At 45.2% G+C, this 13,072-nt stretch overlaps 1 protein-coding gene across 2 annotated transcripts in view; it reads right to left on the bottom strand.

The window, feature by feature from the left end:
• Positions 1-12,634, bottom strand: part of NCEH1 (neutral cholesterol ester hydrolase 1) — a 32,623-nt gene extending 19,989 nt beyond the window's left edge. Inside the window, exon 1 of one of the 2 annotated variants that reach the window (XM_034438972.3) lies at positions 12,009-12,634. In XM_034438972.3, coding sequence (XP_034294863.2) covers positions 12,009-12,146 — 138 coding nt within the window. In that variant the 5' untranslated portion in view covers positions 12,147-12,634. The remainder of the gene's footprint in view (positions 1-12,008) is intronic. The other variant, XM_034438973.3, reaches the window with a different exon arrangement.
• Positions 12,635-13,072: the final 438 nt, after the last annotated feature.

Genomic DNA, 13,072 nt, shown 5'->3' with positions numbered 1-13,072 from the left:
GTCAAGATCTGGAGCTTGTTAGGCAATACAACCACATGATCCGGCTTGCTGTTCTCAGTCAGTCACCTGCTTGGCCTTTGCAATAAATGGTCAATTCTACCCACAGCAACAAAGCTGTGGTTTCTCACTCAATTATTTTAGGAACATAGAAGGGAATCAAGAGAGAAATCAAGAGGGGTTAAATAAGTGCAATTGCAGAGTGCTGGTTTAGTAAACTTCGATTGAATTCAATGTTTCAATTGTAGCATGGTTGTTAAGTGAATCTGGTTTCTGTTTTGGCTTTGCTTGTCGCAAAAGGTCACAGTGTCACACAGCGACCCCAGGACACTGCAATCGTCATAAACACACGCCAGTTGCCAAGCGGGTAAATTTTGATCGCGTGACTCTGGGGATGCTGTAGCAGTCGTAAGTGTGAAAAGGGGTCATAAGTCACTTGTTTCAGTGCCGTTGTAACTTCAAGAGTCACTAAGCAAACTGTTGTAAATTGAGGACTACTTGTAATGATGGCATTACAGTGGTGGCGGTGCAGTGGTTAGAATACAGTACTGCAGGCTACTTCTGCCAACTGCCGGCTGCCTGCAATTTGGCAGTTCGAATCTCACCAGGCTCAAGGTTGACTCAGCCTTCCATCCTTCCGAGGTCAGTAAAAGTCAAGGACAGCCTGAGATCAAGGCAAATAGTGTCCTGAATATTGCTTGCAAAATCTTCACATAATTTCCACTGTCATGAAGTTATATGGAGTGGCATTCAAGTTTGAAATAACAATCTCTGTTAATACAGGTAGCCCTCGACTTACAACAATTCATTTAGTGACCGTTCAAAGTGAAAAACGGCACTGGAAACAAAAAGTGACTTATGATCATTTTTCACACTTACAACCGTTGCGGCATCCCCATGGTTACGGGATCAAAATTCAGATGTTTGGCAACTGAGCTGTATTTATGACGGCTGCGGTGACCTGGGGTCATGGAATCGCCTCGTGTGTCCTTCTGACGAGCAAAGTCAATGGGGAAGGCGGATTCACTTAACAACCACATTACTAATGTTATCAGTGGCAGTGATTCACTTAACCACTTTACAAGAAAGGTCATAAAATGGGGGCAAAACTCACTTAAGAAATGTCTCACTTAGCGACAGACATCTGGGTCTCCCTTGTGTTGGTAACTTGAAGACTACTATAATGCAAATGACTCTTCCACATACTTCTTAAACTCTTTGTTTCCTTGTCGTTTTTTAAATTCTGCTCCAGGGAATTCAGGAGTTTCTAGGAACCTTCGCCAGTAACCCTCTGGGAGAAGATAAATCAAGACGGATGACTCAAGAAAGCTTTCTTGGCTGTATCTACTCCTCTACTAATTATGTACAGCAAATTAAAGTGTAGCCTATTTTTCAGCAATGCCTACCTAACCCTTGGCTGTTACCTGCCAAGGTTGTCAGCTCCATAATCTTTACAAATCAAGATGTCTTGATGTGGGAAGTATTTCACATGGAGAGACATTTGAAAAACTGTTGAAACTGATGCTCCCTTTAGATAAGTCTAGATTTTCTGCCAATTAAAGGTGAGAGGCTAATCTGAGAGTTTCCTAGTCCTTCAGCTAAATAAGTAAAGGATGATGATGATGATGATGATGATGATGATGATGATGATGATTATTATTATTGAATAAATAAATACTCTGTCTTGCACACTGGCAAAAAAAAAATCAAAACATAAAATACAAATTAGATGGCCATGACCTTGTAGACGACCCTTACTCTGTCAAGGACCTTGGAGTACTCATATCAAATGATCTAAGTGCCAGAGCCCACTGTAACAACATTGCCAAAAAGGTATTAAGAGTTGTTAACCTAATCTTGCATAGCGTCTTCTCTGGTAATATTGTACTACTAACTGGAGCATACAAAATATTTGCTAGATCAATTCTCAAATACAGCTCATCTGTCTGGAACCCACACTGCATATCGGACATAAATACAATTGAGAGAGTCCAGAGATATTTTACGAGAAGAGTCTTCCATTCCTCTACCTGCAAAAAAATACCTTATGGCACCAGACTTCAATTTTTTTAAAAAAAATTTTTTAATTTGATTTATATGCTGCCCTTCTCCGGAGACTCAAGGCGGCTTACAATGCGTTAAGCAATAGCCTTCATACTTTTGTATATTTATACAAAGTCAGCTTATTGCCCCCACAAACTGGGTCCTCATTTCACCTACCTTAGAAAGGATGGAAGGCTGAGTCAACCTTGAACCTTGGAGAGATTCGAACCAGCAGAAATTGCAGGCAGCTGTGTTAATAACAGGGTGCTTAGACCACTGTACTATCAAGGCTCTATCATACTCTATCTGTACTATCAAATTTTGGGCTAAGACAACTTAGAACTATGCCGACTTCGGTCTGATCTAAGTATAGTACATAAAATTATCTGCCACAATGTCCTAGCTGTCAATGACTACTTCAGCTTCAACCACAACAATACACAAGCAAATAATAGATACAAACTCAAGGTAAACTGCTCCAAACTCGATTGCAGAAAATATGACTTCAGTAACAGAGTGGTCAATGCCTGGAATGCACTACCTGACTCTTTAGTTTCTTCCCCAAACCCCAAAACTTTAACCGTAGACTATCTACTGTTGACCTCACCCCATTCCTAAGAGGTCTGTAAGGGGCATGCATAAGTGCACCAGCGTGCCTACTGTCCCTGTCCTAATATTCCTTTTTACTCTTACTCTTTTCATGTTTTCAAATTATGTTTATATTTTTACATGTTATTTTATATATGCTTGATAAATAACTAACTAAATAAAATAAATAAATAAGCTACCCCAAGGATCTTATCCTGAGCCTTGAAGTTCCTGCCGGGATACAATTTCTTACACATTTTTCCCGCCCTTCTTAAAAACAAACGTGGCAGGAAAGGAATGGGTCTAGGAAAGAGAACTGAGGAATGGTGGGGCTGACTTTTTGTGCCGAGTACAGTGAGGTTGTGTGGGAAGAATCACACCTAGAAATATCAAACTGTGTTGCATGGGTGAGGTAGATTACCCAAACTATAGGTAGCTCTCGACTCATAGGCCACAATTGAGACCAGAATCACTAAGCAAATTGGCTGTAAAAATGAATGGGCCCAATTTTATAACCTTTTTTTTGACATGCAGTTTTTAAACAAATCACTGCAGTTGTTAAGTGAATCACATGGCCGTTAAGTGAATCCAACTACCCCCTTGACTTTCCTTGTCAGAAGCTGGCTGGGAAGATTTAAAAAAAAAAACAGTGATCACATGACCAAAGGATGCTACAACCCTTATAAATAAATGCTAGTTTTCAAGCATCCAAATTTTGATCATGTGACCATAGAGATGCTGCTACCGTCGTAAGAACGAGAACTGGTTCTAAGACATTTTCAGCGACTCGCTTTTCAGGGCTGCTGTAACTTTGAACGGTCACTAAGTGAATGATTGTAGGTTGAGTACTGCTTGTATTACCTAAATGTTCTAGTTCAGTGATGGCTAACCTTTTTGCCATTGCGTGCCAGGAGGGGTAGGGCAGGGGGCGAAGTCATGCGCATTTCCACACCCATAATTCTATGCGCCCTGCCCCCGCACATGCTGACCTCCCGGTATGCCCCCTCCCACTCCTGGCACGTGATGGCCCAGTCAGCCCGTTTTTCTCTCTCACCTAGCTCCAGAGTCTTTCTAGGAGTCTGGGGAGGGCGAAAACGGCCTTCCCCACCCCCCTGGAGGCCCTCCAGAGGCCAGAAACGGCCCATTTGCCAACTTCCGGTGGGATCATTTCTGGACTCTGGAGGGCCTCCAGGAGGTGGTGGTGGGGAAGACTGCTTTTGCCCTGCCTAGACTCCTAGAAAGGCTCTGGAGCCAGGTGAGAGAGAAAAACGGGCCTTCCCCACCACTCCCCGAGGCCCTCCGGAGGCAGGAAACAGCCTGTTTCCCTATTTCTGGTGGGCCCAGAAGGCCCGAAAATCAGCTGGCCAGCACACACATGCACGCCAGAGCTGAGCTCGCATGCCCACTGACATGGCTACACATGCCACCTGTGGCAAGCGTGCCATAGGTTCACCATCATGGTTCTAGTTCAACACAGTAAATAAATAGAACCAACACCTGCATATGGGATACATGTGAACCCATGCACGAGGTGGTATAAATGTCATGTCAAAAAACAATAAATCTGAAAAGCCATTTATTCAATGTTCCAAACCGGTAAATCTGGATTCTTACTTTTCTTTTCTTTTTTTAAAAGATCATCCCCAGGCATGGGGTTGCTCTTGATCGTTTTTTTTTCCCCCCAGTTCAAGAAAAAAAACAAGCCCCAGGCATTACAGCTGAAGTTTGTCATTGTTCATTTGATAGCAGGGAGGACCAAGCTACATCAACCTAACCATTCTTATTGGCCTGCTTACTCAATTCCAATAAGTCAGGGTACAAATGTTATTGCAATATGTAAAATTGCCTAATCTGTGTATGTTATGTTATGTTATGTTTATTAGATTTCTATACCACCCTTCTCCCGGAGGATTCAGGGCGGTGTACAGCCATATTAAAACACATATAAATTTACAAAATTTAAAACAATTTAAAATCAAATATATAAAAATTTGGCCCATAGATTAAAACAAACCTACACCCATTCTAAAATTCGTATTATGCCAGGCCGGCTTGTTGAAACAAAAGGGTCTTCAAGGTGCAGCGAAAGGTACGCAGGTCGGGGATGAGACAAACCTCAAGGGGCAGCTCATTCCAGAGGGCTGGTGCCCCCACAGAGAAGGCTCTCCCCCTGGGTGTCGCCAGTCAGCATTGTTTGGCCAACGGCACCCTGAGGAGCCCCTCTCTGTGGGAGCGTATTGGCCGGTGGGAGGCTGTTGCTGGCAGAAGGCGGTCTCATATATACTCCGGTCCTAAGCCATGGAGCGCTTTAAAGGTGGTGACCAACACCTTGAATCGCACTCGGAAGACCACCAGGAGCCAGTGCAGCTCGCGCAGGAGAGGTGTTACGTGGGTGCGCCGAGTCGCCCCCATAACCACCCGCACAGCCGCATTCTGGACCAGTTGGAGCCTCCGAGCGCTCTTCAAGGGGAGCCCCATGTAGAGAGCGTTACAGTAGTCCAGACGTAACGTGACGAGGGCATGAGTGACCGTGTATTTGGCATTGTCTTTTTACTGTGGCTTAGCGATACTGTTTCCCCGAAAATAAGGCTGGGTCTTTTTTTTTTTGGTAATTTTTTTTATTTTTTAATACAAACAAACATTTAATACATCAATCCTCCCTTCCCTGTGACATCTCAGTGTTATCTTCTAGGCTTCTTCTCTATCTTCCATAAGTTTCTTCTATCTTCATATTCACCCAAACCGTTCTAACATTTCATTTCTAAATCAATATTATAACCATCATTTGTACATAAGGCTGGGTCTTATATTAATTCCCCACCCACCCAAAGATTATTAGGGCTTATTTTTGGGGAAATACAGTTACTAAAATGCGTGTCTGTCTGTCTGACGATCTTAACTTTATTTTTGGGTAGGGCTTATATTACAAGCATCCTGAAAAACCATGCCAGGGCTAATTTTCCCATGAGGTTTTATTTTTGGGAAAATATGGGTAATATCAGTTGGTCGACAGCCACTTTGGAAAACATCTGTTATTTATTTAGTTTTTTAATTATTTATTTATTTTTAATTTGTGTTCTGGCAAACTCCTGATAACTCTGGGCACTACTTTCTGATTATCTCTTTGGGGTTGGATCAAAGGGTAGCTAACCTAGTTGTGAGTCCTGGTCTGTTTTAAAGCTTTGAAAAGGGCTAGGAAAGTAATGAGATATATAATGTTGCATACCTGAGCCGTGTATATGTATCTCATTGGTCAGTCCTTGCATGTAAATAAGAGTCTTGGAGTCCCAGGACCAAGTTCGTACTTTGCACACAAGGTGTCTTTTGTGTTATAACCACAGAGGTTTACGTTACGCTTGATGTTAAGCTCTAAGATACGGCTTGCAAATTATAATAAGCTTAAATCAAATTATGGCTTAACATGAGTTGTGGAGCCAGCCAAATTAAGCTTATTGCAATTGTGCAATCCTTAGTCTGAATTTTGCTGTTTGCTTGCAGACATTTCATTACCTGACTAGATAACATCAGCAGTGCTACTGAGTGTAGGGTTTGCTCTCTGTTTATGTACACCAGCTAGCCCTACCAATGTTTCTAGATTTCTTGGCCAAAGTAATAAGGGTTGGGAGGTATAGCTGCCAATTGTTCTAATTACCGTCTCATTCCTGAGCTTGCCAATTGACTATGTACCATCATGGTCAGTGGTGGGTTTTACTGACCTTTGCTACCGGTTCGCTCGCTCAAGCATGTGCCATTTCTGCGCATGCGCAGAGCGTATTTGATTACGTCCATGTGGGTGGGCGGAGCCTCCCACTGCCACTACTTCCGGTTTGCCCGAACTGGGGCGAACCAGTAGCAACCCACCACTGATCATGATGGTGAGGAGTTTTAGCAACAAAATAGATTAACTTAGCCCTTCAAGTTTTCCAACAGTAAAGTGATTGCTACTGTAACGGAGTCAACCACCCTGCTTCAGGTCATCCTCTTGCCCCATCTTTCCCAGCAACAGAGACTTTCTCCAGAGAACTGGGTCTTCTCATAATGCCTTCGAAGAGCTCTTTAGTATGAATCATAAACTGACACCAGGTTGCACAAAATGCAATCCAGAGTTCAGTTAACGCGAGGCTCACGTGGCTGATTTGCCTGAATGTCAAGCTTCCAAGAATTCGCTAGCATTCTTGGATTTAGCTTGGCCTTACCACATATTATTAATGAGATTTATATGCCGGACTCAAGGCGGCTCACAACAGTAAAAAAACATCTAATGAAAAAGTTAAAAAGAAATTAAATCCAAATCTCATAATTTAACAGTTAAAAGTGCAATTAAGACTAACAAGTTAAAAATTAAAACCCCATCAGTCCAGGCCAGCCAAACGAAACAGCCACGTTTTCAGGTCGTGACGGAAAGAGCGGAGGTCGGGGACAGAAATACGGTTGAACAGACTCAACCGTATTTCAACCGGAAAACGACTGAATCTTCTAGATCAAGTTAAATCCTAAAACATGCTGCAGTGGGTCATTTTAACACCTGTGAGGTTGTAAAGAGAGGTTGTAAAACGGAGCGAAACTCACTTAATTACTGTCTTGCTTAGCAACAGAAATTTGGGGCTCAATTGCAGTTGTAAGTCGAGAACTAGCTGTATTATGTTGGTTGGAGAGCCAGTTTGGTCTAGGGCAGGAGTCTGCAACCTTAAACATTCAAAGAGCCATTTGGACCCACAGAAAAGAAAACACCAGGAGCCATAAAACCCTTCCCGTGCCTGACTATTTCTTGAGCGGCCACAAAACTAGCATATGTAGTTAAATTAAATGTTCTGTTTTCTTCTGAAACTTTTCTTTTCTTGGATTTTTCCATGGTTGGCCTACTGGGGTTTGAAAAGCTCAATACATTGCGTACCGGTGGGTGTTGCACATTGGCGGTTGTGATGCATATTTTGAGTGACAGAGAGCCGCAGCAGAGTATTGAAAGAGCCACATGCGGCTCCAGAGCCGCAGGTTGCTGACCCCTGGTTTAGGGGTTAAGGTACCCATTTAGAAACCAGGAGATGATGACTTCTAGCCCACTCTAGCCACAAAGTCAACTGGGTGACCTAATTGATTTGATATGTAGCCCAATTTATTACTTCATTAAGTAACTCAAGGCGAAGAATATACATGTGTCTCTCAGCCCATTGTCTCAGGCTTGGGTGATCTGAAAAATAACCAGACCCTGCATTTTTGAGATAACACTAGGAAGAAAAAAAAATGTGTTGGTTGATCTGGAAAAGTGTTAGTCATAACCACCTGAAGTATATCGATTATACTACAATGTTTGAAGCAGGGGTGGTCTTCAGACACTATTTCTTCAGCTGAAGAGTTCTATATCCAAACTTTCTCCCACTTGGCATTTTGTTCAGATTGCTGTTTCCATAATCTCCATCAAAATTAGATAGGCTAGATGTGATGGCGTGATGGCGAACCTATGGCACGTGTGCCACAGGTGGCACATGGAGCCATATTGGTGGGCACGCGAGCTCAACTTCGGCATGCATGCGTGCGCCGGCCAGTTGATTTTCAGGCCTTCTGGGCCCACCAGAAGTCAGGAAACACACTGTTTCCAGCCTCCGGAGGGCCTCTGGGGGGATGGGCAAGGCCATGTTTGCCCTCCCCAGGCTCCTAGAAAGGCTCTGGAGCCTGGGGAGAGTGAAAAATGGGCCTACTGGGCCCACCGTGCCATCACGTGCCAAAAGCAGAGGAAGCGGGGGAGGCACATAGAATTATGGATGTGGGCACACGTGTGCATGACCCCCCCACGCTCCCCCCGCTTTTGGCACGTGATGGCAAAAGGGCTAGGGATTATGGAAGTAGAGACCCAATCGATTTAGAAGGTTGAGATTGAGAAAGACCACTCACTGTACAGGTAGTCGTTGAGTTACGACCACAATGGGGCCCAAAATGTATGTTGCTCAGCGAAACATTTGTTGAGTTTGTTCCCCTTTTACGACTTTTCTTGCCACTCATTCATTACGTGAATCGCTGCAGTTGTTAAATGAACGACACTGTTGTTAAATGAATCTGGTTTCCTCATTGACTTTGCTTGCCAGAAGGTCGCAAAAGGTGATCACATGAATCCAGGACACAGTAACTGTCCTAGACATGAACCAGTTGTCAAGCATTCAAATGTAAATCACATGATCATGGGGATGCTGCAACGGTCATAAGTGTGAAAAAATGGTCATAAGTCATTTTTTTCAGCGGTGTTGTAACTTCAAACGGTCACTGAGTGAACTGTTGAAAGTGGAGGATTACCTGTACTCGGTGTTCACCCAATAATAAGCATGGGTGAGTTCTAAAGCTAAGCAGTATCTGTAATAGTATAGTGTGTACAAATGACTTTGGAGTGGATGGGGAAGAAGGAAGAGCTGCAGCCTAAATGAATGCCATGTAAAAGGTATCTCAGCCCACAGAACAAAAAGAGGCATGAGAAATATCTCAGAAGGGATTTTCCCTAGTTTTTCAAAAGTAAAAGTAAGAAAGGAGCTTTCAGACTTGCAAGATTCTATAACAGGTAGTCCTTAACTTATAAACACAACTGAGCCCAAAATTTATGTTGCTAAGCAAGACAATTTCGTCTCTTTTTTTCTGTGACCACCTCTTGCGACTTTCTGAAAACGCGGAAGCCAGATTGACTTAACAACTGTGTTACTACCTCAACAACTGCAGTAAGACTCTTTCTTGCCACCATTAAGGGACTTACTGCAGTTGTTAAATTAGTAACATCTGGCGTCCCCATTTTCAGAGGGTCGCAAAAGGTGGCCCCACAACCCTGGGACACTGCGACCATCATACATACATTCCAGTTGTCAGGCACCCCAAATCTGATCACGGGGCCCACAGGAATGCTGCAACTACCCTAAGTCACTTTTTTTCAGTGCCGTTGTAACTTTGAGCGGTCACTAAACAAATAGTTGTAACTCAAGGACTACCTGAAAGTCTGTAGAGATTCTCAGTCATCCAGGTCATGGTTGTCCCAAAGGTGCTTTTTCAGGATTTTCTTGTCTTTCTTGTCTTCAAAAGAAAAAAAAAAACAAGGAAGTCCAGTTGCCTCCTGAAAAAGTACCTTTGGGTTAAGGTGTATTGTATTGTATTGCAACCTTAAAGGTATGCAAAGTCATGTCCGACCCATCACAACCCCATGGACAACATTTCTCCAGGCCTTCCTGTCCTGTACCATCCTCTGGAGTCCATTTAAACTCACGCCGACTGCTTTAGTGACTTCATCCAGCCACCTCGTTCTCTGTCGTCCCCTTTTTCTTTTGCCCTCAATCTTTTCCAGCATTAGGCTCTTCTCCAGTGAGTCCTTCCTTCTCATTAGGTGGCCAAAGTATTTGAGTTTCATCTCCAGGATCTGGTCTTCTAAAGAGCAGTTAGGGTTGATCTCCTCTAGGACTGACCGGTTTGATCGCCTTGCAGTCCAAGGGACTCGCAGGAGTCTTCTCCAGCACCAGAGTTCAAAGGCCTCAATTCTTTGGTGCTCAGCCTTTCTTATGGTCCAACTTTCTTAAAGGTATAGTAGCAGGGATGAAATCCAGCAGGTTCTGACAGGTTTTGAAGAACTGGTAGCGGAAATTTTGAGTAGTTTGGAGAACCGGTAGCGGAAATTTTGAGTAGTTCAGAGAAACGGCAAATACCACCTCTGGCTGGTCCCAGAGTGGGGTGGGAATGGAGATTCTGCAATATCCTTCCCCCAGGAGTGGGAGGGAATGGGGATTTTGCAGTATTGTTCCTCTGCCACGCCCACCAAGCCACATCACGCCCACCAAGCCACGCCCACAGAACCAGCAGTAAAAAAATTTGGATTTCACCACTGTATAGTAGTGCTCATGATTTGTGCTTTTTGTCTGGACTACCTCGAAGGGCTGACAGTTTCATTCTCCATCTTACTTTTGGATGGGAGGTCCATTAGCAGATGTAAGAACTACAGGCTAAACTAACTTGATTAAAAATCTGTGAAGGGCAACTGAAACCCCCCCACCCCACCCCACCCCACCCAGACTGTCCCTAGCAAGGCTGCCCTGACAATGTATTGAGACACTAACTCAGGTGTAAATAAGAAGGGAGTGACTTCCAACAACCATCAGGCTAGGCAGGAAGTCGTTTTTAAATATTTCTTCTCAAAGGGTTACATAACAATCAGTTGATCTTTTTTAAGAAAACGGAGCCTTTCATAATGTTTGGAACAACTCAGCCGGACTGTAGCTGGTCCGGAGGGAAGACGGGGGACGGAGGGGGGGCTTGAATGAAAGGCGGCGCTTGGATCGCTTAAAGCGAAAGACTTCGGTTTTTATGATTCATGCCGATACTCGTGCCAAAGGCTTTCTAAACCAGGAAGACCGATGCAACTGGCCAAGCCGGAGAACGCGAAAGTAAGGGAGATGTGTCCCATAAGGAACCCAGATGTGGCACGCCTTTCCGATGCGGAATGCTTGAAGCGGCATTATATCCCAGTGTAAACCAGCGGGCAAAGGCCGATTAAGGGCACCAAAAGCAGCAGCGCACGAGATCCGCGTCTCGTAGATCGCTCCAGGAACGCCGGCATTCGCGCAACCCATTTACCGATTTAAACACCTTCCCCCCACCCCACTCTTGTGTGTGTGTGTCTGGCACCGAATGCGTAAAGTCAGCAACTAGCGGTGTCTGTCTGTCTCTCTCTCTCTCTCTCTCTCTCTCTCTCTCTCTGTGTGTGTCTGGCACCGAATGCGTAAAATCAGAAACTAACGGTGTCTGTCTGTCTGTCTGTCTGTCTCTCTCTCTCTCTCTGTGTGTGTGTGTGTGTGTGTGTGTCTGGCACCGAATGCGTAAAATCAGAAACTAACGGTGTCTGTCTGTCTGGGACCGAATGCGTAAAATCAGCAACTAGCGGTGTCTGTCTGTCTGTCTGTCTGTCTGTCTCTCTCTCTCTCTGTGTGTGTGTGTGTGTGTGTGTCTGGCACCGAATGCGTAAAATCAGCAACTAGCGGTTTCTCTCTCTCTCTGTGTGTGTGTGTCTGGGACCGAATGCGTAAAATCAGAAACTAGCGGTGTGTGTATGTGTGTGTGTCTGTGTGTGTCTGTCTGTCTATGTCTGGGGCCGAATGGGTGGAATCAGAAACTGGCGATGGAAAGATGCAGCCTGTTATCGCGGATAACAGTGACTCTGTTGGGCGGCTTCTGCCAGGGTAACCGCTAGCTCTCTTCTTGACCTGGTTTAACTGCTCGAGTCGTGTGAACCCGGAGAGCTGCGGGCAGGAAGGAAGGGAGGGAGGGAGGGAGACAGGCAGGCAAACAGACCGAGAGAGGGAAGGAAGGAAGGAGGGAGGGGAGAGCGAGCGAAGGACCTCTGCGTTTGTTTGTTTTTTCCTTACCGATTGCTGCACGACCCGGAAGGTCGCATCCAGCATCATGAGATGCCAAGGCTCGGAGACGGTGCTGGGTAGCGGCAGGTAGACGTAATAGGCGGTCAGCGCCAGCCACCCGGCCAGCAGCACCAGGGCCGACTTCATCGCTCCGCCGCCCTAAGCCTCACCTTGCTCGTCCTCTGGTCCTCAGCCCCGCGCGGGCTTCTTTTTAAACCGGGCGACTTTTTTTGCGGCAAAGGCGGCGAGCAGCCTCCTATTTCTACGATTTCATAATCCGGCCGAGCCAATCAGTGGGTGGGGGAAAAAAGAGGCGAGAGGAAGTCCGGGCCTTTCCGTCGCTTCCGAGCCGCCCGTCCTTGTTCTTCCATTGCCGGAGGCTCAGCTTCGCCTGGGGACGCCGGCAGGGCCGGGAGGAGGCGGAGGAGGGAACGCGCGTAAAGCCCCGCGCGTAAAAGGCTCGGGATTTGTCCTTGCGCCCCTCCCACCTTTGGAGATTTCCAAAATTAGGCCAGGGATGACCTCTAGCAGGTGGGCACAAGTGTTTCGGACTTGGCATTCAGAGGCTGGCAGAGGGAGAGCCACGTGGGCTTTTTCAAACAACCTAAGCATTTCCCTTGAGGCTTGCCTGGCACTGCCTCCCTGGATCCCCTCCACCCCAAAGGTTCTTGTCTTCGACTTATGACCACAGTACTCCTTTGTTTCGGGAATTATTTAAAAACTAGTAGGCAGCTAAAATCTGAGGAAATGCATATGCCAGGGACGGTTAACCCTAACTTCAATCTATCTAAATAATAATCTTCCCCATAGCTGAAAACCAAATGCCGTAATTAGAACAGTCAAGTGTGATTTGTTGGCTTGTGGATGATAAAAGAAATACAGGTAGTCCTCCACTTACGACCACGATTGAACCCAACATTTCTGTTGCTAAGTGAGATGTTTGTCAAGTGGGTTTTGCCCCATTTTACGACCTTTCTTGACACCGTTGTTAAGCGGATCATTGCAGTTGTTAAGTTAGTAATACAGTGGTTAAGAGAATCTGGCTTCCCCGTTGACTTCGCTTGTCAGAAGCT

This window comes from Pantherophis guttatus, chromosome 6 (genome assembly GCF_059756535.1).
Source record: "Pantherophis guttatus breed Tessera chromosome 6, ASM5975653v1, whole genome shotgun sequence".
Lineage (NCBI taxonomy): Eukaryota > Metazoa > Chordata > Lepidosauria > Squamata > Colubridae > Pantherophis > Pantherophis guttatus.
The sequence above is the reverse complement of the archived record's forward strand: the minus strand, read 5'-3'. Positions and strand labels throughout refer to the sequence as shown.